At 39.8% G+C, this 25,662-nt stretch overlaps 1 protein-coding gene across 4 annotated transcripts; it reads left to right on the top strand.

Annotated features, from left to right (window-relative positions):
* Positions 1-325: 325 nt before the first annotated feature.
* On the top strand, positions 326-25,662 carry LOC137600835 (ribosomal protein S6 kinase beta-2-like). Of its 4 annotated transcripts, none has more exons than XM_068322684.1 (16): positions 328-537; positions 1,432-1,486; positions 1,675-1,712; positions 1,804-1,918; positions 3,517-3,585; positions 3,884-3,923; positions 4,175-4,232; positions 5,518-5,618; positions 6,090-6,180; positions 10,313-10,403; positions 10,493-10,600; positions 12,516-12,578; positions 22,645-22,722; positions 23,585-23,692; positions 23,781-23,893; positions 24,755-25,662. In XM_068322684.1, exons 2-16 carry the CDS (start codon positions 1,433-1,435, stop codon positions 24,927-24,929), a joined length of 1,302 nt encoding a protein of 433 aa, XP_068178785.1. In that variant the 5' UTR covers positions 328-537; position 1,432; the 3' UTR covers positions 24,930-25,662. The 4 variants fall into 4 exon arrangements, 3 of the variants coding, with proteins under 3 accessions (XP_068178786.1, XP_068178785.1, XP_068178784.1); XM_068322683.1 differs by having other exon boundaries at positions 3,776-3,923; XR_011036989.1 differs by lacking the exon at positions 24,755-25,662 and having other exon boundaries at positions 326-537; positions 3,776-3,923; positions 23,211-23,692; positions 23,781-23,821.

The following is a 25,662-nucleotide window of genomic DNA, read 5'->3' as shown; positions in this document are numbered from 1 at the left end:
TCAGAAAAAGCCTCTGTTTTGATTAAAAAGATTTGGAGTTAGTTCCAGATACAGTAGAATGATCTGAATGGTTCATAACAATCTTGAAAACATCTTGTTTTGTATGACAGCCAGAAATGATGGCCCAATGGACATGGGAAACATATAAGGCTGCGTGACAAACTACATTTATGATTATAAAAAGAAACTTTTGTGTTGTTAAATGATACCGTTAAAAAAAGTCAGTGTTATTTTTGCGTTGTTACTGCAATTAAATCGTTTATATACTTATATATTTATATACTTATATATTTATATATAACAGCGTTTGACTCATCCTGTTGAATCAGCGTATCAACAGCTTCACTGACGCAATAGGTTAAAGGCCCTGTCGCACTCAGCCATTAATGCTGGCTAGAGGAGTTTGGTATTATCTGGCTGATAGTAACCTCATCAGGTGTTGGTACCACATTGGCGAAGGTTGACCGATGCTTATTTTTTTAAAATGACCTCACTTTGAAACTTTCTGACTGGGAACTAAGGGACAATCGTCTGAAGGTACCTACACAAGCTAACGCTAGCACTGGCACAGTTGCTGACTTGCTAACTAACTTCTGTAAAAACAGTGGTTGTGACAAAAGCGTGACTTCAGTCGACATTAACTATTGCTAATGAAGCTGTGTATCGGCGAGGCATTTTTTAGAAAAAGGGGGTACATTTAGTCTATCTCACATATTATATTACACTTTGGTGTCAGATTCTCTAGTAATGTTTTCGTCATCTGTTATACTAGCATGCTAACGTGCGTAGTTGCTAGCTCAATCAAAACATTTGACGTGAGACATCTACATGACTGGTACGTAATATGCACATTATGACGCACGACACAATTACGGATGTTTAGACAGGTATGTAATGATCTCAAGGGTTTGTATTTTCCACCATTTGTCCAAGTGGCTAACTTCCCGGTGAACGTAAATAATCGGGTATAGACAAAGCAGGTTTTTGTGTTTATTTAGAACCCGAAATTACTATAAACTGCTGTTGGTTTTAGTGTGTTTTCTTATTTAGACGGTAGACGCGGCCTCAGAGATTGGGTTTAAAATTATGCATGAATACATTCTTTCATCCGCGGTGCACTGGCGTCGTGCCTGGGGTGTCCCCCGCCTCACGCCCTATGCCGCTGGGATAGGCTCCGGCTCCCCGTGACCCGCTGCGGCGGATATAGCGGTGGTAATCTGAAGATGACTGACTGACTGACATTCTTTCATGTTGATAGAAATTACACAAAGCAAAATTTATACATGTTCCCATAAAGGACATTTTCTGTTTATTCAATCGATAGGTGCTAGCAAATAATTTAGACGTTGTGTTGTTTCTTTTCTTTTCACATAGCTTCAATTTAACAAATTAAGCTACAGTACTCGTATAATATTTTGGTTTTCATTTCAGGATGGCAGGTGTATTTGACATAGATTTGGAGACGGATGACATCAGTGATACAGAGGTCTGCATTTCCCGTTTGTTGACAAGTTTATGAAATAATAAATGTGGAACACATGTTCAGAATAATATTTGGCTACAATTTTAAGATAAGGTTCAAATTTAAGAAAAAGTTGATCTTTATTAATAAGCCTGAGATTGAAAAATAATTTATTTCAGCATTGTTTAACTTTATTCCTTTTTGATTTGTAGGATGATGTCTGTGGCTTCGCTGTGACAGAAGCTGAAGAGTAAGTTGAAGTTACTATTTAATCCAAAATCTGATGCTGACATTTAATTATATTTTAACAAATACAGTCCCTTTTATTGTGCCCATCCCAGTGTTCAGACGGAGGAGGTGGAACTGAGTAGTGAAAGTGTCAACAGAGACAGCGAAAGAGTTGGACCTGATTGCTTTGAACTTCTTACTGTGCTAGGAAAAGGAGCTTATGGCAAGGTTAGTGTAGGTGTGTGTGCGAATACATGCAAAACCCAAAAAAGTCATTTCATATTTGGATTTCCATTTTTTTGGTGGTGCAGACATGTTGACAATGCTAGAATCCATGGGGCTCATGTTGTAGAAGAGTGGATAGGGAGTATGAGATCTAATTTTTTCCTGAATCAAGAAGACTTGATGTAGACAACAATGGAAATGTTTTGATATTGCATGAGCTATTCAAAATCATGCTGTGGAATCAAGAAGAGTGTGTAACTGTTTTTTGGACAAGGCAGTTAGTATTATTGGTATCACCTAATGTAAAGTTAACATATGCAGAGCATCAAAATTAACCAAACGATCTTTCACAGATACGTGTATTGAGGCTTTTAAATACCTCCATCAAGGAGATGGTATTAATTGTCATCAGGCTTATTCAAAAATGATCCAGATATAATCTGAACAGAAAATATACCCTCAGATATACACCATGTTATCGGAAGCACAGTATCGTAACTAACAGGCCAAAGAACACACAATGACAGTGAAGTTATGCATCCAACTTGCACCTTATTTGAAATTTGAAATAACAAATGTCTTAAAGTAGCACCAGGATTTTTTTGTATTACATTGATACACATTCACATAATTTTCATGACAAGCTTACAAGCAGTGACAATAACCATTTTTTTTTACTCTTGGAGTCCATGGTCTAGTTCCTTGTTCCGTATCTTAGGTTGATAAATATAATAAAAAATGCATGAATACAATAAATACATTGTTAAATAGGTAAATATGAACCAAAAATGTCTTCAAATTGAGATCAAACATCTCCTATTAGAGGACAAGATCAGCTGCCGCTGCCCGTCACTCTGCCTCCCTGATGTGTGTAGTTTCATGTGATTGTACTAACTGCATAGTTACAGGCCCCCTTGTGGGCTGTGTTCAGGGGGCCTGTATACTTGTCAACTAACCGAGTGACTTTGTAATTTCCCCTTGCGGGGATCAATAAAGTATACTTCTTCTTCTAACAGACACATTTTCTTTCCCCGGATGCATATGCTTGACAGAGACTCCCAACTTTGCTTTGTTTTATGCCACACCTCTCTTTTACTCAAAACACTGATAGCGCGACGCCAGTATACCAAAGAGCCACACAAAGACACAGACAAACTTGCACGCACACTCAGACCTACGGTCAATTTGGGACTGGCTAATTAACCTGAAACGCATGTTTTTGGAGGTGGGAAGAAACCAGAAAACCCGGAGAGAACCCATTCAGACATGGGGAGAACATGAATGGGACGCTCTGTGCCGAACTACCTTGTTGTGGAGTGACAGCGCTACCCAATGGGCCACTGCGTTGCTTTGCTTATTCAATAAAAAATAAACAACTGTGTAGACATTTTCTAGTTGTGGTGCTATTTTGTAGTCTCTTTGTAAAAAGAGCTGAGATGAAGCCAAGTCTTTTTTTGCTTCAGGTTTTTCTAACAGTTATCATAATGGATGAAATTATAATAAAATTTTATGTTTTCCTAAACAGGGGATATCAAAAATACCATACACATGAGTTCATGCCTGACATTTAATATACATTTTTTTTTAATGTTGTTTCTCAGGTTTTCCAGGTGCGGAAGGTACAAGGTGCTCAGACAGGAAAAATATTTGCCATGAAGGTCCTGAAAAAGGTATAACATGTTGAAAAGCAGTGCTTCTGAAATCCAAATCTAGAGTACATGGAGCATGAAATTGTTTTTCTCTTTTGATTTATTCTATCCACACCAACTTTTATTGTGTTTGGTCTTTCTATTTTAGGAGCTTTAATTTGACTCTCGCATATTCAACTTACTGGTACTGAGCTTGTTCATTTGTGTATAGGCTAAGATAGTGTGTAATGCTAAAGACACAGCCCATACACGAGCAGAGCGGGAGATCCTGGAGACAGTGAGACACCCATTCATTGTGGATTTGCTCTACGCCTTTCAGACTGGGGGAAAACTCTACCTCATACTGGAGTGTCTGAGTGGTAAGACAGTTGTACCAGAGGATGTGCTGATTGATGTAAAAGGGCAGCAACTTAGGAGCAAAGATAGAAACCATTGACATGTATATTTTGTATTAATGGGTACAATGTTGTAAACAAAAAAAGTGGAGATAGAAAAAGGATGAATGAAGAAATTAAGGGAAAATTAGAAAGAGAAACAAATGTGGAAATTGAGGAATGAATGAGAGGAAGATTCTTCAATCCCACTAACTCTGTAAAACTATTTTGACCAGGAGGGGAATTGTTCATGCAGTTAGAGAAAGAAGGTATCTTCATGGAGGACACTGCTTGGTAAGTATACAGAAAAGGGTAAATGCTTGTACGTAGTTTGGAATACTTGTATTTGGGGTGGCAGTAGCTACCTGCACACGTAGGCTATGTCCACTCGTAGCCAGATCTATTTAAAACCGTAACTTTTTTTGCCCGCATAGAAAAAAAATTGCGTCCACATGACAGCGTTGTCGAAAAAATCTCTTTCTACACGTAACCGCATGAGTGCGTTGATCGACACGTTTAAGCGTAACAACTCCGAGAACGACGGGAGAGAGGACCGGTACATGGAAATTCATGCCGTTCCTCCTGCAGGATGACCTCCAGCACAGAGTTCTCCCACCAGCATGCAGCACGTCCCGGTCTGACCCAAAACTGGCGTCGATGTCTTTGGCAAGGAACATGAATGAATAAATTAATGAATGAATAAAGAAATATATAAACTTCATGATTCATAAAAAAAGAAACAGATAAACAAATATTCAACTGTCAAGCATGTTTATCAACGTGGAGCTGTTATACGTCAGAAAATAGCCGGTTTTAACTCTGTCCATTCTGTGTGTATATGTGGAGACGGGTCACACACATTGACGTCACAGTGGTTTTCGTCGCAGGGACACACCCCCCAGATAGAAAAAGTTTCAGTTGCAGTGTCCGCATGACAACGCATACCCAGCGTTTTCAGAAAGTTGCATTTTGCAGCAACAGTGCTACCGACCGTCACCGTGCCACCCTGCATGATGTGTAAGAAAAACAATACTGTATAGTTGTACACCATAAGCAGGGTGCGATTTGATGGGAGGGCAGGGCAGAGGGTGGCCGGCTCAAGACTCATGTTAGGCGAAAACGGAGGGGTTCGATGGGAGGGGTAACCCCACCACCCCCGATCATCCGGGCAGAAACCTAACCCAGCCAACATTGGTTCCTACCTACAGTATAAGTGGGTGCCACACGCATGTTGGCATATGTTCCCATGCACATAAATGCAATGTGCGTTCCTGCCTTTTACAGATGTGGATATAAGAAGGACAAAATGCTGCAGATGACGCCTTCAACAGGAAAGCCGTTAAGGCGACATTGAGTCCGACATCAGAACAAACTATTCATTTATTATTTTATTTATATAAATATTTTGACTTTACACAAAATCTTAATTTATGGAGGGTTAATGTTACATTTTACAAACTGTATTTGGCTAAATCGTCCTATGTGTGATCGAGCCTTTTTTTCCTTTTATTCTTTTTTACAGTTTAGGTTTGACCAGTCTGCTTCATATTATGTACTAAAAATATTTCTGTTTTTCTAGTTTTTATCTAGGAGAGATCACATTGGCCCTTGGTCACCTCCACTCCAATGGAATTATTTACAGGGACCTCAAACCTGAAAATATCATGCTTAACCATCAAGGTAACATGCATTACACAAAAAAATATGATCAATACTTGATAATCTGAAATTTGGCTGTTGAAAGTGACGTAATCACACAGTATGTAATAATGACTACATTTCAGTGAGTTGGAGGTGCTGAAGCATTTTGCTTTCAGAAATTATGTGTGATGTGTTCCTTTTGGTGCATGAACCGATCCCCTGAATGATCTAAGCTGAATATTGAAAAAAGGGAAAATAGCTTGATTCTTTAAAAATGATTATGTAATTTTCAAAGTCATTAGCTCTTACGAAACAGGAGTTTCTTGAATTTTAAAGTCTGGTCAGAATAAAAAAAATCTAGTATTTCCAGTCTGGGTGTGATCACTGTTCCATCCCTGTTCTGTTTTACATTGTGAAACAATAACAGTGTGACATATTTCATCTTAGCTCTATTAGTTTAGTCATATTTACTATGGATGCTCACACTATAAGCAACTTTTCTCTTAAAAGGACACATCAAGCTTACCGACTTTGGTCTCTGCAAGGAATCAATTCATGATGGCAGCGTCACACACACTTTCTGTGGCACAATCGAGTATATGTGGGTAACATTGAACTCACACAAACATAAAAACACATCACCCGTCACACATTCACTGTCACACTCCAACAAGTTTTCAGCAATTTGTTCCATCAAATAATGTATTAATTTGATGAAATATTGATGAATTTCTTTTGTATTAGATCCAAAGCTGTTTAAATCAATCCACTGGACTTTAAGAAAATTTCTTGAAAATGTTTTTCCTGTTATCCAAGAGGCTTTGTCAGTTCCGAAGGTGGCTGGTCTTGTCGCAGCTTATTAACCCTGTGGGGTGTGGTCAGTGCTATTCACATTTCAACAACCGTAGTTGAAACCCATCTGGCTCCTCAATGGTGGTTGATGGGGAGGCGAGAGGGTGTCAAAGGCTGAAAGGTTTCACCAAGCCTTTGTATTCCTAAATGAGGGTCGTTAGCGTGAGACACATCACCTGGGGTAATCTGCTGAGACATTCTTTTTTGGAGTTTTGAAAGGACCTGATTGTAAATGGGCAAAAGGTGATTTTGCAGAACACCCCCCCCCCTGTTCAGAGATGGCTTCTACACTTTAACATGGATGACTTCTTTAACTCCTCTTTTAAACCATCTGTCTTCCTTGTCCAAGATCTGAACATCGGTATCCTGAAATGAGTGTCCCTCTTCCTTTAGGTGAAGGAAGACTACTGAGTCCTGTCCTGATGAGTTGTATCTTCTGTGTTGAGCCATGTGCCTGTGTAGTGGTTGTTTGGTTTCCCCGATGTAGACATCTGAGCAGTCCTCGCTGCATTTTACTGCATATACCAGATTGCTCTTCTGACTGTGTGTTGTGGGGTCTTTCGGGTGGACCAGTGTTTGTCTGAGGGTGTTGCTGGGCTTAAAATACACAGGAACCTGGTAGATGACCACTGTACTGTAGTCTGTAGTTTGTAGTCTGTAGTGCAACTGTAAATTTTAAATTGTTGATAATGTATTTTAATATGTATATGGTATGTGAATATGCATATTTCATATGCTACATATGTTAATATGTATTATTTAAGTATGTATGTATGCCCCCCCCCACCACTGCAGCAATCGCACAAATTTCCCTACTGTTTGACAAAGAAAGGTTATCTTTGTTGAACGTCCTCCTCAGTCTTTCAGACACTCCAGACACATACGCGATCACTAAACTGTTACGCTTGCTCTCCTTCTCTTCCGTCCTCACTGGGTTATTCTCCTTTCTGGATCTTGTATGAGTCTTCACAAAGGTCCAGTCAGGACATCCACAAGTTTTCAGTGCCCCTTTCAGGTGTTGGTGTTCTTTTACCTGGTTTTGGGTACTGGTTGGTAGCTTGTTAGCCCTGTTTTGCAGGGTCCTGATGACGCCAAGCTTGTGCTCCAGCGGATGGTGAGAGTCAAAAAGCAGGTAGTGGTTTGTGTGTGTTGGTTTCCTGTACACCCAAACATTCAGACTTCTGTCATCTCTAATGCAGACTTCGCAATCCACAAAGGGGAAACTCTTTACATCCTCTCTGGTGACCTTGATGTTGCTGTCCATCAAGTTGATGTGTTTGCTGAAAGGTTGCACCTCGTGGATATTGATCTTGACCCATGTGTCATCCACGTACCGGAACCGGTGGCTTGGTGTTGTTCCGTTGAACGAGGTCAGGGCCCTGTGTTCCACTTCTTCATTGTACAGATTGGCCACAATAGGAGACACCGGCGAGCCCATGGCACATCCGTGTTTCTGCCTATAGAAGCTCCCTCTGTACTGGAAAAGGTAGTGTTTAGGCAGTGGTTCAAAATTTGGCAGATCTGGTCAGGGTTGAAGTTTGTTCTGTTGCTGAGGGTGTTGTCCTGTGAAAGCTGTTGCCTTACTGTTTCCACCACCTCCATTGTGGGAACACATGTGAATAGGGAAGTGACGTCGGAGGATACCATGGTCTCATCTGTATCCAGTCTCAGTCCTCTCACCATTTCCACAAAGTCCATGGAATTTTGAATGTGGTAGGGATTATTACACACTAGCGGGGCCAAGATGGTGGCAACATGCTTGATGATATTGTATGTGACCGAGTTGACGCTGCTGACAGTAGGTCTGAGGAGGGCTCCTTCTTTATGAATTTTGGGGAGGCCACATATGCATGGGATGTCTTCCCTGGGGTACAGGTGATAGTATAGCAGGCGGCTTATGGTTTCCTCCTTCTGTAGCTTCCGTAGACAGTCCACAACCTTCTTTTTGTAGCTGCTGACTGGGTCGTACTTCAGGGTCTCATGAGTAGAGACATAACTTTGCTGTGGTAATGTTCAGGGTTACCGTGCATCTTCCTTTGTCTGCTGGAAGGATGGACCTTACTCAGCGCCGTCATTGGCTTCAGTTCCTGGGTGGAGAGGTTGGAAGGGGGGACCTTAACTTCAGAGAGGGCTGCGGTTACCTTTTGCCTTAGTCCCTCTGCTTCTGTTGTGGAAATGTTGTTCTTTTTAATGGCTGATTCTGTGGCAGTAATGACTGCTACACAACTGGTACAACAGAGTCAAATGCAGCGAGAAATGCTCAGATGTCTAGATAGGGGAAACCAAACAACCACTACACAAGCACATGGCCCAACACAGAAGAGCCAACTCATCAGGTCAGGACTCAGCAGTCTTCCTTCACCTCAAGGAACTCATTTCAGGATACCACTGTTCAGATCTTGGACAGATCTTGGACAGATGGTTTTAAAGAGAAGTGGAAGAAGCCATCCATGTCAAAGTGGAGCAGCCATCTCTAAACTGGGGGCAGGTCTGCAAAATCACCTTTCGCCCATTTCCAATCAGGTTCGTTCGAAACTCCCAAAAAGAATGTCTCAGCAGATTAACCCAGGTGATGTGTCTCATGCTAATGACCCTCATTAGTATACAAAGGCAAGGTGAAACTTGCATTTCAGTGACACCCCTTTGACACCCTCTGGCACCCCCATCAACCATCGTTGAGGAGCCAGATGGGTTTCAACTATGGTCATTGAAATGTGAATAGCACTGACCACACCCCACAGAGTTAATAAGCTGGGACAAGACAAGCTACCTTCAGAACCGACGAAGCAGCTGGGATGAGAGGCAAAACATATTCAAGAAACTTTCTTAAATTCCAGTGGATTGATTTAAACAGGTTTGGATAACCATGACCTGGATACCTGAGAACCTACACAGTCTTCTTGTATTAGAGATAGGCAGTTTCCTTTCAAAGTGATATCATGCTCATGCCAAACTTTCATCTAAAGTACAATTAATAATAATTTGATTCCTCTACTTTTGTGTTTCATTGTTGTTATGGCCAGACCTTTTTTCCGCCTATTTAGTAGAACCTGAGCAACCCCTTTTGGAGCAGCTACCAGTTTTAGGACTGTCAGTAGGTGTGAGGCTGCTGCACCCTTGCACAGTCTTCAACTTTCCTGATCATGGTGCACCTGGTTTTATTTTTAGATATTCATAATTCAAGATTTTTGATTTTTGATTAAATAATTGTTCAATATTTTAATTGAATGCATCGCCATTTCTTTTTGCGGTCTACGAGCCAGGTCGTAGCAATAGTATACCAAATGTGCCCACATGGTAAATAAACCCTGTGGATTTGTCAATTTTCAGTTACTTTTGGCTAATTACCCAGCCCTGTCCTTGACTAGAAAGTGATAATCATTGGTGCAGTGCATCATTTTCCCATTCTGGTGAGTTTGGCACCTCAGGAATAATAATTGATGCAGTAATTTCACATTAATTTTTAATGGGTTAAAAATTAAATTGAAAACATGTTACATCAAAGTCAAGTCAGCTTTGCTATTTCCTGAAAGTATTCTTAAAGATACTTTAAAAAATGGGAGGCTGTAGCCATATTTTACATTTGTTTGAATAATGAATTGGTGACGTGAATCTTTTGTGCCTTGCAGCAGGTGATTTTATAGATCATCTTCATGATTGTCGACACACTAATCCATTACACTGCAGTGTGGCAAGAATCAATTGTCAGAACATTTCTATTGAATTAGAGAGAGTTTGAGTAAAAGCTAGAGAGAGTCTAGACAGACATACATTTCAACTGCAACTTGACTGATGCAGAACTAGACAATGCAAGGTTGTAAGATCTGTTTTTCTACTTAAATTTTAAATTGTCCATCTTGGTATGTCATCCTTTCTGTCAGGGCCCCAGAGATCCTGACTAGGTCGGGTCACAACAGAGCAGTTGACTGGTGGAGCCTTGGCACTCTAATGTATGATATGATGACCGGATCTGTAAGTTAAAAATACGAGTTGAGTTAAACTGAACTCTGGTCCTGCAGTATATTTCCTCCACTTTGATTCTCCTTGTGATTCTTCACCAGCCTCCATTCACATCTGAAAACAGAAAGAAGACCATCGATAAGATATTGAAGTGTAAGGTCAATCTGCCCCCATACCTGACAATTGATGCCAGAGACCTCATCAAGAAGGTATTATAACACACAAGAAAACTGATTTTTAATAAAGTTTTATACTGTTTGTAATCTGGTTTCATAAAGATGGGAGGTTTTTCGACCCTTCCATAAATAACAACAACATGATAGTAGGTAGTAGTTGGTCATTTCTCCAAATCCCCAGAATCTGCAGCAACCATTCACACGTTAGAACAGCTCACCATAATGGCTCACGTGATGGATGGGACAAAGACTCCCTCATGAATTGCAGCAACTCCTAATGAGACTTGCTGTCTTGGTGGTTTTGGTCCTTTCTTTGTTTTTTGCTCCAACAAAAAAATATAAGTATCTTGACTCTTGAATGAGAGATGAAATATCTTTAACAAACCTTGAGCAATTCAAATTGACTTTTTCCCACTTTTTGGCTCTTTTAATTTACACTGACCTGGATGACTGAGGACCTACACAGACAAAGTTAAAGCAATCTCAAGCCTCAGGATTAAGTAAATTATGACATGATAGTCTGCAAATGGTCAATGCAACTGTCTTATTACAAGGGAAATTACAATTGAATTACAATTGCTTACATGACCAGAGTTAATTTTACCTCAAAAAAGCAGTGTATCCGTGGGATGCACTTCAAGAAAAATTTGTGCATCCCAAAATGACGTCTATGCATCCCAAAAGTAGTAACAGAATATACAGTTGAAGCGTACGCAAGGATTGAGTTTTGCCAATAACGAAATATCAAAACTAAACAAACTGTTAATTTTAATGTTTATATGAATAACATCATAACTTTCAGTTAAAGAAAAAAAGAGTAAAATTATATATTAGTTTTATCAAAATATGAAAGCCTGATAGTCATTGAAAAACAACAACGTAGAAATAAAGAAAGATGTTTTCTGTTTTTTTTCACTTTTCCTTTTCACTCAAAAGTTTTCTTTGCCTTTAATTCATATATTCTCCTGTGGGCACTGCACCAAGCTAACAGCCTTCTCCACACACATTTCAGTAATATCTGTCTTTTTTTCTTCATTATCAACTTTTGATTGTTTTTTATGCAAGAAAGCACTCTTTGCCACTTGATTGTTCTCCCACATTTGCATCTTTTTCGGAGGCATGGTGACAATCAACCTTTTTTGTATAGCGCTTAATCACATCAGCCATTTCAAAGCGCTTTAACAGACAGAGAATCCCAACAGGACTCCCCAAGCATAAGCAACAGCTTATGCTTGCTCTGAAGGCTCTAACAAACTCCTTGCTCTCAGCACATAAAACGTGCAGACGTCATGTTGCCATTCGGTCGATTTTAATAAGACAGGATTACGCTGATGAGTCTCGTGATGAGAATCAAAAAATAATGGCGATTTCCAGGTTTTGAAATTTAAGTGGAGAAATGGAAAAATTGTAAATATTTTTTTTGAATGAAAGTGCATTTAAAGCTTGCATCCCAGGGATGCACACTGTCTGACGATCGTACGTCCCTGGGATGCACGCTGTCTGATGATTGTGCGTCCCTGTCAAAAAATATGTGTCAAAGACTCAAGGACGCACGCAAAGAAGATCACGGCATGACCAATATGAAATTAGAATATTTACCCGATCCTTGATCCTGTTCAGTAATTTCTTAAAGTTCTTAAACTTGCTAACACTTGTGATTGTTCCGGTGGTTGTCGAAAGGGCCGTAGGTGCAGATTGGCAGCCACACCTCCGTCAGTCTGCCCCAGGGCAGCTGTGGCTACACACTTAGCTTACCATCAGTGAATGAATAATGGATTCAATGTAAAATGCGACTTTGAGTGTCCACAAAAGCACTATATAAATCTAATCCATAATAATAATAACACTATTTATTCTTGGTATTTGTGTGAACAAATTTTGTTAATTCTAAACTTACTGCATTAACAAGAATCTTGATGATGACCCTACACTATCTTGCTGCTTTCAGCTGTTAAAGAAGAATCCAGCCCAAAGACTTGGCTCCAGTAAAGCAGATTGTGCTGACATACAGGTAAATAACAGTGCTAATTTCCATTAACATACATTCACCAATAGTAATGGAACCACTATGAACTTAATAGAATTATACCAGAGCTAATATTGTTATACCTGCAACTGTTCCAAAATGTTGAAATGCTGTATAAAAATGCTAATAGAAACGGAATATGATGATTTTGATAACATTGAAACCCCGTATTTAATAGAAAATGAAACAAAGACAAATACCAAATGTTCAACATAAGAAATTCTTGCTAGTTTTTTTAAAATAATGGAGCGGCAGTCCACAATGACTTGGTTACCAGAGGGTGGCTGGTTCAAACCCGGCCTGGAGTATTATCTGCTAGCTAGAGATGCCAGTTTTCATCCTGAACAAGATGCCCTTGAACAACGCACAAACACCACAAGCCGCTCCTAGGCACTGCCATGTCTGCCATTCACCCCACCACATATTTTCCTTAATTGTAAGTTGTATAGGTCTCGTCAAAGTCAGCTTTATTGTCAAGTGTGCCATATATACACGACATACAGCACAGATGAAATTGCAGTCCTCTCTGACCCATGGTAAACAGGCAGTACAACAGGCAGTACAACACAGACAGCACAACAGGCAGGGCAACACAGGTAGTACAACACAGGCAAGACAGCACAGGCAAGACAGCACAGGCAAGACAACACAGGCAGGACAACACAGGCAGGACAACACAGGCAGGACAACACAGGCAGGACAACACATCTCTATACACTCTTTAATCCCGTAGGGGTAGTGACGTGTGCGTAGTCCCTGAGTTGATGGGGGGGAGAGAGAGATACTGTAGGTAGTCAGGTGCTGGGGGAGGGGGGCGACAGAGCAGTGTGAGGGTAGAGTTCAAGGCTATGGCAAGGGGCAGAGCAGGGAGGGAGTTGAGCCTCCTGACCGCCTGGTTAAAGAAACTGTCCTTGAGCCTGCTGGTTCTGGCCCGCAGACTCTTCAGTCTCGTACTTGATGGCAGCAGGCTGAAAAGGCTGTAAGAGGGGTGGGTGGGATCACCTGCAATGCTGATGGCTTTGCGGGTGAGGCGGGTGTTGTAAATGTCTGTGAGGGAAGGGAGAGAGACACCAGTGATCTTTTCAGCTGCTCTCACGATGCGCTGCAGGGTCTTACGGCAGGAAACGGTGCAGGCGCCGTACCACACTGTGATGCAGCTGGTTAAGATGCTCTCAATGGTGCCTCTGAAGAAGGTGAGCATGATGGGGGATGGGGCTCTTGCTCTCCTCAGTTTGCGGAGGAAGTAGAGACACTGTTGGGCTTTCTTTGCCAGCAAAGTGGTGTTTCGGTCTCAGGACAGGTCTTCGGAGATGTGCATACCCAGGAACTTGGTACTGCTGACCCTTTCCACTGCAGCACCGTCAATGGTTAGTGGAGCATGCTGGGTGCATGTTCTCCTGAAGTCCACAACAATCTCCTTCGTCTTCTCCACATTCAGATGGAGATTGTTGTCCTTGCACCACATAGCCAGGAGGCTCACCTCATTTCTGTAGGCTGTCTCATCGTTGTTGTTGATGAGACCCACCGCAGTCGTGTCGTCTGCAAATTTGATGAAGAGGTTGGAGCTGGAAGTCAGTGTACAGTCATGGGTTAGCAGAGTGAAGAGGAGGGGGAGCTCAGAACACATCCTTGGGGGCTCCTGTGTTCAGCGTGATGGTGCTGGAGGTGTTGTTGCCGACTCGGAACTGCCTGTGGTCTCCCTGTCAGGAAGTCCAGCAGCCAGTTGCGTATGGAGGTGTTGAGTCCGAGCTGGTCATGTGTGTGTGTGTGTGTGTGCGAGCGCTCCAACCTGTATATATATATATATATTGAGTGAAATAAAATAATTTCCTCACTGAGGAATTAATAAATGAACTTTTTAAAATAATGTGCCTTATTTGAATTTTATAGCAGCATATTTTCTTACAGTGGCAACAAAAGACTGAACAAAATGTCACGTGCTCAAAAAAACAAAAGAAACAGTAGAGATTGAGTCTTTCAAAAATAAGGACAAGGAGTGGTTCACCACTCTATGATAGACTGCTGGCAAATCAACTTTTTTTTTCCAACATAAAATTGCATAGAATTGAAAATTTCATCATCTACAGTCACAACATAATAGTTTCAGTCACTGAAGAGAAAACCATATATCAGCTAGATCCAAAAAACTTTTAGTGGGCCAGCTGTAATTTAGGATTAACGAAGGCAAGGTGGGAAACTGTCAGAATTTGTGAGAATTGTGATAGAATTGTGTTAGAATTTGATGTGGTTTTTTTAAATTACAGTAATCCCTTGCGTATACGCTTCAAGATTTACGGCTCCACTACATCACATATTTTTAGTAGGTAGTCACGTGATAAATTTGATGAGCCATACATTGAACTTATGGGAAAGAGTAGTTGAAGCTAGACTAAGGGCAGAAGTGAGCATTTGTGAGCAGCAGTATGGTTTCATTCCAAAAAAGAGTACTACAGATGCAGTATTTGCTTTGAAGGTGTTGATAGAGAAGTACAGAGAAGGCCAGAGGGAGCTGCATTGTGTTTTTGTACATGTGTATGAATGAGAGGGACCCAAGTGGAAGAGTGAAGTTACAGGGAGAAGAGATCAAGAAGGTGGAGGATTTTAAGTACTTAGGGTCAACAGTCCAGAGCAAAGGAGTGTGGATAAGAGGTGAAGAAGCGTGTACAGGCAGGATGGAACGGGTGGAGGAAAGTGTCAGGTGTGATGTGTGATAGAAGAGTTTCAGCTAGAATGAAAGGAAAGCTGTACAAAACTGTGGTGAGACCAGTGATGTTGTTTGGTTTAGAGACAGTGTCACTGAGGAAATGACAGGAGACAGAGCTGGAGGTAGCAGAGTTGAAAATGACCAGGAAGGATAGGATCAGGAATGAGTACATCAGAGGGACAGCACATATTACAGGTTTTGGAGATAAAAGTCAGAGAGGCCAGACTGAGATGGTTTGGACATGTCCAGAGGAGAGATATTGGTAGAAGGATGCTGAGTTTTGAAGTGCCAGGCAGGAGGCCTAGAGGAAGACCAAAGGGGAGGTTTATGGATGTAGTGAAAGAGGACATGATGGTAGTTGGTGTGAGAGAAGAGGATGCAGAAGACAGGGTTTGATGGAGGCAACTGATTCGCCGTGGCGACCCCTGAAGGGAAAAGCCGAAAGGAAAAGAAGAAGTCACATGATACTGTACGCGCATTCTTTTGGGTGACAGCATCTGTGTGCGCGCCACTTTCCGAGACTCACGGAATGCAGCGCACTTCGTTTACTAAAGAAATACAGTACACTGCCCGGCCCAAAAAATAAAGTCACTGTTTGGGTTTCAATAAGCAAATTGCTGTGTTATGATCAGGGGTTGCTTCGGTTGGTCAAGTCTAGGCTCAGCAATATTATTCAGCAAAAAAATTAAGTCAGCTGAGTATCTGAATGTACTGAATGACCAGGGAAAAAGCCATTGGACTCATGTGCCATGACCCTTTTATACTCGCAGTTCCACATTTGTGTGGGTGTGTGTGGGTGTGTGTGTCTTTTCTTGGGAAAAAACAAAGCATTGGATTTCGAGGCAAACATCCAAACCATCGTCACCACCTTAAAGTCACCATTACCCCCTTCCTGACTTTCCGGTTTTATACAATTGGGTTCTTCGCTGCCAAACCTGACAACCTGTTTCCTCTTGATTTGAAGTGTGACTCAAACATGCATTATTTTGCTTCTACATAATCCCTCCTCTTTATGAGATTATCATAAACTACTCGTCAAAATAATGTATGGTGAATCAGCTCCTATGTCTGTCTATGTGTGTGACTAGGATTGGTGTTACTGTAAGTGTGAGGTTACATATACGGCTGTGTGAAACCATAAACATAGTGATAAGTGAAAAAAAAAATCCATATACTCATGTATGAACTTAACATGAATATACTAACATAACTGGTCATCTGTTACCATTCCACTGATGGGGGTGAAAAACCTGGCGGCTGTTTTTAACCAGGAAAAGTCCCCCATTGGCCCCCTTCCTGTTGGGTGACCTTACATAATGAATCCTAACAGATTGACCAAATACATCACACACTGAAATCATATAATGGAAATACAGAAATCATCTTAATAATTCTGAATAGAATGAATTAAATTACCTTGTCTTTTATAGAACACAATATTGAATATAGAGTATGCATACATGGTTTTTCCTTCAAAATATTGTTAAAACAGAAAAGTGAATATAGAATGATTAAAATAGAATGATTTAACTGATGATAAAATTTATAATTAAACAATTGTTACACAAAAAAGTAAAAATAATGTCATAGTGATATCCCGGTGATACATTCGTATGTGGTTGTAATGTATATCCATATCAGCCATTGTTCACCATTCTCTATAACAGTTCTTCATCATAGTTGGAGATTGTGAACATGTCTGGCATGTCCTCCCTCTTCTGCATCAGAAGAATTCTGATGCAGAAGAGGGCCGTTAGCATACTTGGCGTTTGGACTTCCTTTGTGTCCTTAATGAGGTTCATCCTCTTAACCATTGCTCTCACACACCATTTTCTCAGGATAGGCATGGTGCAACATATCAATAAAGAGAATAGTATTAGTATTATCAGTATAATTAACCCCGAGTTTGCCAAAACGGCTTTCCATTTTCCAAAAATCTCCTCTAGCTCATCCCACTTAATGCATCCACCCCTACCAGCATTTTCATTCATTTCAAACTTCAAAGCTTCAAGTGTTCTCATACTAACAGAAAATGTTCTATTCGATGTTATTTGAGATAAATATACATCTCTTACTTCTCTTGTCACCTTGCTCATGATTTATTGGTTGTGTGTCATCATGAATCTGAGCTGAGAATGTTGGCACGGGTTTCAACACTGTTTGCAGTTGTGCCATACAATTTCCATTTGGATGATGGATTAAACAGTGCTCCGTGAGATGTTCAAAGCTTGGGAAATCTTTTTATAGCTTAACCCTGCTTTAAACTTCTCTACAACTTCATCCCTGGTGTGTTCCTTGGACATCATGATGCTGTTTCCTCCCCAATATTCTCTTAACAAAACTCTGAGGCCGTCACAGAACAGCTGTATTTGTACTCAGATTAGATTACACACAGGTGGACTCTATGTAGTCATTAAGTCAACATTTGATCATTCAGCAATCATCAGGCAAGTTCTGAAGGCAATTGGTTACACTCAGAGAAAAGGGGGCTGCATACTTTTTCACACTGTACTTTTCAGTTTTTTATTGGTAACATTTAAAAAAAAATCATATATAATTTTCTTTCTACTTCACAGTTGTGTGCCACTTTGTGTTGGTCTTTCACATAAAATTCCAATGAAATATATTTAGATTTGTAGTCGTAACGTGACAAAATGTGGAAAAGTTCCACATTTCTTATCCTGAGAAAAGCCACTGTATGTAGACTGGACTGTCTTCCAGCATTGTGGTGTGTGAGCTCAGTTGTGACCATGTCGTCTCCTCAGCCTCGGGCACATAAATCTGTATGGGAGAAATGAGACACACAAGTGCACATCTCCCTGCCCAATTTGAGGCAAGGAATCATTTGTGTCTTCATTTTAGTCTTGTTAGTTTGCATTTGAGCTTTAGCTAATTGCAACTGCATTTTTCGGAAGTTATTTTCTAAATTGGTTGGTTCTTTCATTCTTTCTCTTTTTTCTGTCTCTCCCTGCTTGAGTTGACATGTTCCTGAATGGAATATTACCCTTGTTTTCAAATTTAAAATTCTTTCCTCTCTTTTGTAAAACTATTGTTCTTTTTCATGGGTCCTGGCTGCTGTAGGAGGGCCCTTCTCTTGCCAGCCACAACATCATGTACAGGACACGAGGGGAGGTTTGCTCTCAAGGAAAGTTTTTGATCACACCCCTTGTAAATTTCAAATTATCATCTTTTTTTTAAAATTTCACTCTTTGCTCAAAATCTGTGTTAAGACTTGAATGATTGAAAAATACTTTAATAATCTTAAATCTGCTAAATACACGTACAGTCATACAGCATACATTACACAAGAATGCACAAACATTCAACTATCACAGAGAACACAGCATCCACACTAAATACACACACAAGAAAGCCAGAGTAAATCATGTCAAGAATTCTAAAAATAAAAGCTAGACTTTTTGAAAACCTTTTTCAAGCCTGTCTGTGTCAAGTGTCTGTGTCAGAAGTCCAAGTCATAGTCAGTCATGGCCACATGTCTTCCCCATATGTGGTGTCGTTTGGGGTTGAGAGATCTCTGTAAAATCATGGCTACAACCATTCTTATAGCTGCTCTGCCATTGGCTATTACCTAGCATCCTGGCATCCCATTGGCTAAGAAGGACCTCTGTGTGTAGCTAGATAAGTGTCTGTGCAGCGTCCTCGTCATTCGGCCCTCGACCCATGACATGTTCTGATAGTTTTACATAAATAAATATATTAACTTTTAGAGTATTTACTATGGATCCAAACAAAGCGACGGAGAAAAGAGGAAAAGAAAAGATGAAGAAAATAGTTTTTTTGTCCGTACAAACAAAGCAAGAGATAATAGAAAAGCGTGAAAAAGGGATGTTTGGTTGATCTCGCCAAAGAATATGGCCGTAATGCATCTACAATCGCCACAGTATTAAAACAAAAGGAAGTTTAAGGAGTTTAAGGCATCGCGTCGGTGGTTGGAGATGTTGAAAAGTGGGACTCGAATTCACTCTGTTGTTCGGCATGGTGAGGCAAGAGCACATAAACCAAAGAGGACTAAAAACAATGACAACGGCAGTTAGAAGGTAAATGACCATCATTTTTATTCTTTACTCTATTCTTTGTTTTTTACATCATGCACAACTCTCATTTATAGTGTAATAATCTAATTGTAACATGTATTTGTTGTATGTTTTGATGCATTTTTATGCTTTATACAACATTTATGTCTGAATTTTGGGGGGTTGGATGGAAAACGCGTCTCTACTTACAAAATTTTCTACTTACGAAATTTCTTCCAGAACCAATTAATTTCATAAGTAGAGGTACCATTGTACAGGCAAGAATGGGCAGGACTTCCTCTTTGCCACTGAACACGTGCTGCTGAAGCTGGTGATGTATGCTGTGTGTCTTGATATTTCATTGTAAGTTAAGTTTGTCTTTATTGATTACAATTTATTGTGCATTTAAGTTGAAGTTTGACCACTGCTAATTTAATCATGCATTTAACTCATTTCAAGCTTGTAATTTAATTATGCATTTTAATAATTTCATGTTTGAACCTATTGTTTATTGGACATAGTATGTTTATTGTTTACCTGCTTCACAGAACCACTAGCATATGTCACTGGCACTCATCCAGAGTGTCCGCAATAAAGGATTTGAAAACAACCTTTGCTTCCTGCGTGGTCAATGTGGCTGCCAGCTAGAACCTTAATTACCAACAAGGAGTCTACTGGAATCTTTTTCACCTTTTAGTTCAGCTGAGGTTGAATGATTTACAGCTTCTTTTCACACAATGACACTTGACACTGGTTTCCATCCCCCAATAGGTTCTGAACGGACGAGATGTGGGTGTTCTTTGGTGATTTAGGCCATTCAACAAAGCCATCTTGATTCATGAGTGATTGAATGAAAAGATAAAACATCCTGATTTGCTTCTGATCTAAGTAAACATTAGCATGGGCTGCATTCTGTGTTTCTAAGGTCAACCTATAATCTAATAAACAATCAGGAACTGCTAACAACGTTACTTCCTCAGTCATTACAATCATAATCATAACCTGTGTGGGTCTGTCTATGTTAATTATAATGGTGTTGTTGTGTGTATTTGTATCAATCTAAGTGTTCATAGGTGTGTTTTTTTCAATGCTCTGACCTTTCTCCACTGTCTCCTCATGACTGCATTTACGGCCTTGCTGCAGGATGAACACATGACTCGCGTCTCACATCCACTCTTTTGTGAACATCATCATAGGCATCTGGTGCTGCCACCCTTGCATTTCCTTTGCTTTGTGATAGTATCCCAGAATGCTACTCAGTGAAGACATGACTGTTTCTCCTTCTCATCAAACATATGTTTTCCTTCATTATTTTGTTTAATGAAGTAATGAAGGAAACCTCTTAGAAATCGACATTCTTTTCATTCTTACCAGTCTATCTCTTCTCTCTTTCCCTCTTCTCTTTCTCTTATCAACATGGCCAAAAGTTTCTAAACAATTCATGTTCAATGTACCTATTAATGTGAACTCGATTTGTGATTCGGTGCCAAAGTGAAACATTTATAACCACATATTTACCCCATTTTTCCTAGCAGGGCCTGTGAGAGGATTACCCCAATTGGTTCCCCATCATAATTTGAACTGACTCAGGGACATGTAGAGATCTATTTTCATTAAGGTCGATTAAGCTCCCTTCTTAAGTCTATTCCTTTATTTGGCAGATCAATCCAGAAGCTACAGCATTGTTCTTCTCCTGCACTTTTTCTCCCCTCGTAGCGATCCAATATGCCTGGCCTGCTGTGTCTAGCTGTGTTGGATCTTATCAAACAGTCTAACTTTGGGTGACTTTATTTCAGCCAGATGCCGTTCTGAGCAGCACACCCCTATGTATAGACGGATGTATGCCAGATACTGAAAAACTCACCACAAAGTTTACTGTATATCAATTACTTACACAGTTTATGCATTCATACGCCCATTTTAGTTCAGTGGGGACATGTGTGCAGAGGAGGGCTTCAATTTAGATTAGATTCAATTTAGGTTCATGCGCATGAGGTGATTGTTATATTTGGCTTCAGGCTTTTTCTATGTTATTTCACAAAATATGGTTCCCAAATTTTCCTTTATATTACTTCCTTATACTATATTTATATTTTTACGTGATTTCCTTATTTTTTACTGGCCGGTTATTATAATTTATTTTATATCAGCTTATGGTCACTTCTCTTTTGACCGTCTCCTGGCTCATAGAGACACGAATAGGCGTACTGTTTTAACAATGTTATTTCTCGGCACCTTTTCTGACTTTTGGAGTCAAATTGTGCCACTATCAGTTACTGCCGGTGCTCTATTCCAGACACACAAATTGACAAACAGTTACAGCTACTTCACCGCCTGAAGCAGTAAGGGCCCTGGATTCTTCACTTAAAACCCAGGATAAAGCACGAAATCCACTTCTGGATTTCTCAGCCTCTGTTAGGCACACCTCGGTTTACCCATAGACCAGAAAAAAAAGTCCACATGGACTTCACAGCCTTTCTTAGGCACACATTGGTCTCCCTAGTCCAGACTATATATATATATATATATATATATATATATATATATATATATATATAGGATATATAGGATTTTCTGTATCAGAAAATTTGGAATGAGGACATGAACAATTGTCCTCACATCATTCATAGATGGACCTGCTCTCCTGTGTCAACAGAAATCCCACATGAAAAGTCTTGTTTGACATGCCACAGATGGTCAAGTAATGCCTCCTTTGTTTAATTGGCGAGTTTAATGAGCAGTGTCCTATAGTGTGTGTGTGGTGAATGACAGAAACATTAGATTCTGTTATGAAAAATGAATTACATACTGACAATTTAGTCCAAATTTAGAAAGCAAGTTAACAGTTGTGTAGACAGTTTGTTTCCAATATTTTAAAGTAATGCCAGATACATGAACTTTCTAAATTCAAAGATAATGATGTAGGGAGGCGAGAAGCTTTTGTAGGCCAGTATCAGCCATGAGAGGCTTATCCCTGTAGTACAGGAACAATATTTTACATTGTATGACTAAAGAATAAGTCTGTTTTGTGTGAAAGATATTTTTAGATGTAGAGACTTTTCATTTTTTGCACCAAGTAGCAAGTAGAGGTGTGTACACTACTTCTCAGACTGTCAGATATTGTGTTACTCCTTAACATAGGTGAGAAAGTATTATTGAGTAAAAACAATTATTTTTGAAACAAATCTTAACATTAAGATGTTACAACCTTTGTATTCTCAGACTCAACTAGAAACTGGGCCTATAGATTTGAATGTTAAAAAAATACAATTTAATTTACACATATAAAGTCATCCCCTTTGTTCCACCGCAGAAACATCCGTTCTTCAGGCACATCAGCTGGGATGACCTGCTGAGCAAGAGAGTGGAACCACCATACAAGCCTCATCTTGTAAGTTATCAGTTGCCATTTTGTGCCCATCATGTTGTTCAATGCCTTTTTTAGTTAATGATATGCCTTTTGTCTGTGTAGGTTCTCATTCAGGTCATGGTTATACATAGTTGTTTAAAGGTCCCATATTATACTTTTAATGTCATACAGCTGCCAGATGTCCAATTACGCTGTATTTGAAATGTCTTGCCCCAAACTGATCCGAGGTCCTTAATATCTTCTATTAACTCTCACAGAGTAGAGATAACTAGTTAGCTAAATACTAGTGAGGGACTTTCAGTGACTTACCTCTCAGCTAAGAGATTGTCACACACTGCTACCCTAGCCTGAACATGAACTTCACATCGGGGATAAACACGCCCCTAGGTGAAGTTGTCACACACTATGTCAATCACTCCTGTTGTTAAGTCACGACGGGCGCTGTTCTGAAATGAATTGTTTTGTGAGAGTCTTCTGTTGGAGTTAATTTTCTATTTTACTGTCTGCAGGAGGTATTTTGTCTCCCAGATTCTAGCATTTTGTAGGATGAGGGAGGACCACCACGTGTATATGGAGACCTAAAAGAACATGTTTTTCATAATGGGACACCTTTAAATCTTCAGAACTTCAGAAGTCTCTTGGATTACAGATGAATCGTCTTCAAGGAACTTTCTGAATGTCCAGTGGATTGATTTAAACAACTTTGGATATGCCTTTTGCTTTTGGCAAACCATGATATCACTCTTTTCGTATTTTGTTCTCAGAAATGAACTACTACATCTTTTCCTTGTTCCCGAAGCTTGACTGTTTTTGCCACATTCCTGCAAATGTCACATTCCAAAAATCATTTGGTCTTCCTCTGTTTTCCTGTGTGTCTCTTCAGCAGTCAGATGAAGATGTGAGTCAGTTTGACATCAGATTCACGCGACAGACACCGGTTGACAGTCCAGATGATAGCACACTCAGTCACAGTGTAGAGCTCGCCTTCGCTGTGAGATACCCTTATATATTTTTTGTCTTATTTTTATGCTTTAGAACTTAGAAATTATTGTTATTTATGAAGGATAATGTTCCAACAGGGCTTTACCTATGTGGCTCCATCAGTCCTAGAAAATTTAAAGGAAGGCTTCTCGTTTGAGCCCAGAGCAAGATCTGTACGCCAACATAATAGTGGCCCACGCACACCCATCAGGTAGCACTCACGTCATGATATTTGACATTCTACAGGTGATGTCTCTCATCATATGATACACGTCAGCTTACACTATCAAAAAATGTAAAGAAACTGGATCGATGTCTTCAAATGAATATAGAAAGGACATAATTACAGCCAGGTCCACACATTATCACTTAAAGCATATCTAGAATTACTTTATTAAGCAAAACAACCCTTTGCGCCTGCACCTACTACAGTGTAATTATTGCAAAGAAGATTCATCTCATGTATTGAAATACGATTTCCCCATGACAAAGATGTGGTGCAATGACCTTTAACGCTTTATCTGTAAATCTAAAGGACATTTCATATTTTCACAATATTTGGACATCTATAGCCTGTTGTTTTGGGAATTGATGTCTTTCTTTTGCATGTTAAATTTAAAATGTTTTAATAAAATCAAAATTGAGCATATACTATCTTCACTCAGTATAGGATAAAGAAATGAAAAAGCTTTAATAAATTCGAATAGCAAACCTTTTTTTAAGTGGAATAATTGGTTAAAGGTCACACTTATAAATTAAATAAAATAAATATGAAAGCTATACGACTGCTTTTAAAAGAAATGAGAAGGAAGAACGTGCAGGATATTAAAAAAATAAACTTTTTACATGTAATGAAGCTGCACTTGCATTTGAAGAACAATAATAAGAAACGAGCACAGAAACATCTGATGATCTCCTTGACTTGCTTTTGGTGAAGCTGGTAGTTAGTAATATGATCCCCATTAAAATCTATATAATGGTGTATATGCTGAAAAGACAGCATATACAACAGCTGCAACTTCCCTTTCAAGCATCTTGATCACATTTCTGTTTTTTTCCTTGTTCCTTTCAGTCCTCTGAGTTTTTCTCCAACTGGACCATTCAAGTCCAACATCGATGGTGAAATGGACTTCTCTCATACCTCTCAACCCGCAGCTCCAGTTTCTGTGCCACTAGAAAATGGAGCTTCTAGTCAGCCAATCAGGACGCCTGCAAGGAACAAGAAGCAGAAAGGACGTCGGCGATGAGTAGGGAATTGTGAAAGTCGCAGCATATACTGCAAGGCCATAGTTTGATTCACATGTTATAATTTGCAATAAACTTCAAGGGACAGCATTGATGGGTTTTTATACCTGCTGGTATGTTACTCTTTTGAAGTACTTCAAGAAATACAGCTGTGTTTTTGAATCAGAATTTTTTGCCTCTTGATATGTTCCGAACACAAACAGTATTATAACGTTTCCGGTTTTATGTTCCACCCATGAATTGATGTTCCTGAACCGGTTGTTCCACCCATGAATTGACGTGCCTGAACCGGTTAGAACCAAAAAGTAATGGTTCCCAAACCAGTTAATAATATTCCTTGTAAATATAAACAGGTAAGTACCTTTAAGACTTTTAATTGGCAATTAAGGCAATGAGTTGACATACTGTAGATATGTCCCTACAGTAATCAGGACAACAGCACTCATCCAATTATGGAACAGGGGATGGGGAATTGGAGGGAAATGGAGAAGCTATGGCAACTTATGATGCAACAAAGAGCTCACTGGGGAGCGAACATGTGAAGCTCTGAACAAAACATCTTGTAATGGGTCAAGAACAAAAAGAAAACACCAATTAATGTCCGGAGCGCTGGAGGAAGTCCACCGAAGGAGATTAATGGCCACAAAGTGCTGCCAGTACGGGGAACTCTGCTCTGAAAATGACTGGCAGCCAATGAGTTAATGTCTAAATTAAACATTTTTTCAGATTAACAGA

The sequence above is a fragment of the Antennarius striatus genome, chromosome 8, assembly GCF_040054535.1.
Source record: "Antennarius striatus isolate MH-2024 chromosome 8, ASM4005453v1, whole genome shotgun sequence".
NCBI classification, from domain to species: domain Eukaryota; kingdom Metazoa; phylum Chordata; class Actinopteri; order Lophiiformes; family Antennariidae; genus Antennarius; species Antennarius striatus.
This window is presented reverse-complemented; position numbering and strand designations above follow the sequence as displayed.

Excerpts from the sequence above, each read along its gene's own strand:
- LOC137600835 (XM_068322683.1), top strand. The coding sequence starts at position 1,433 with ATGGCAGGTGTATTTGACATAGATTTGGAGACGGATGACATCAGTGAT. Across the intron at positions 1,713-1,803 it reads GCTGTGACAGAAGCTGAAGA|TGTTCAGACGGAGGAGGTGG; the intron begins GTAAGTTGAAGT and ends TGCCCATCCCAG. Across the intron at positions 22,723-23,584 it reads CACCATACAAGCCTCATCTT|CAGTCAGATGAAGATGTGAG; the intron begins GTAAGTTATCAG and ends GTGTCTCTTCAG.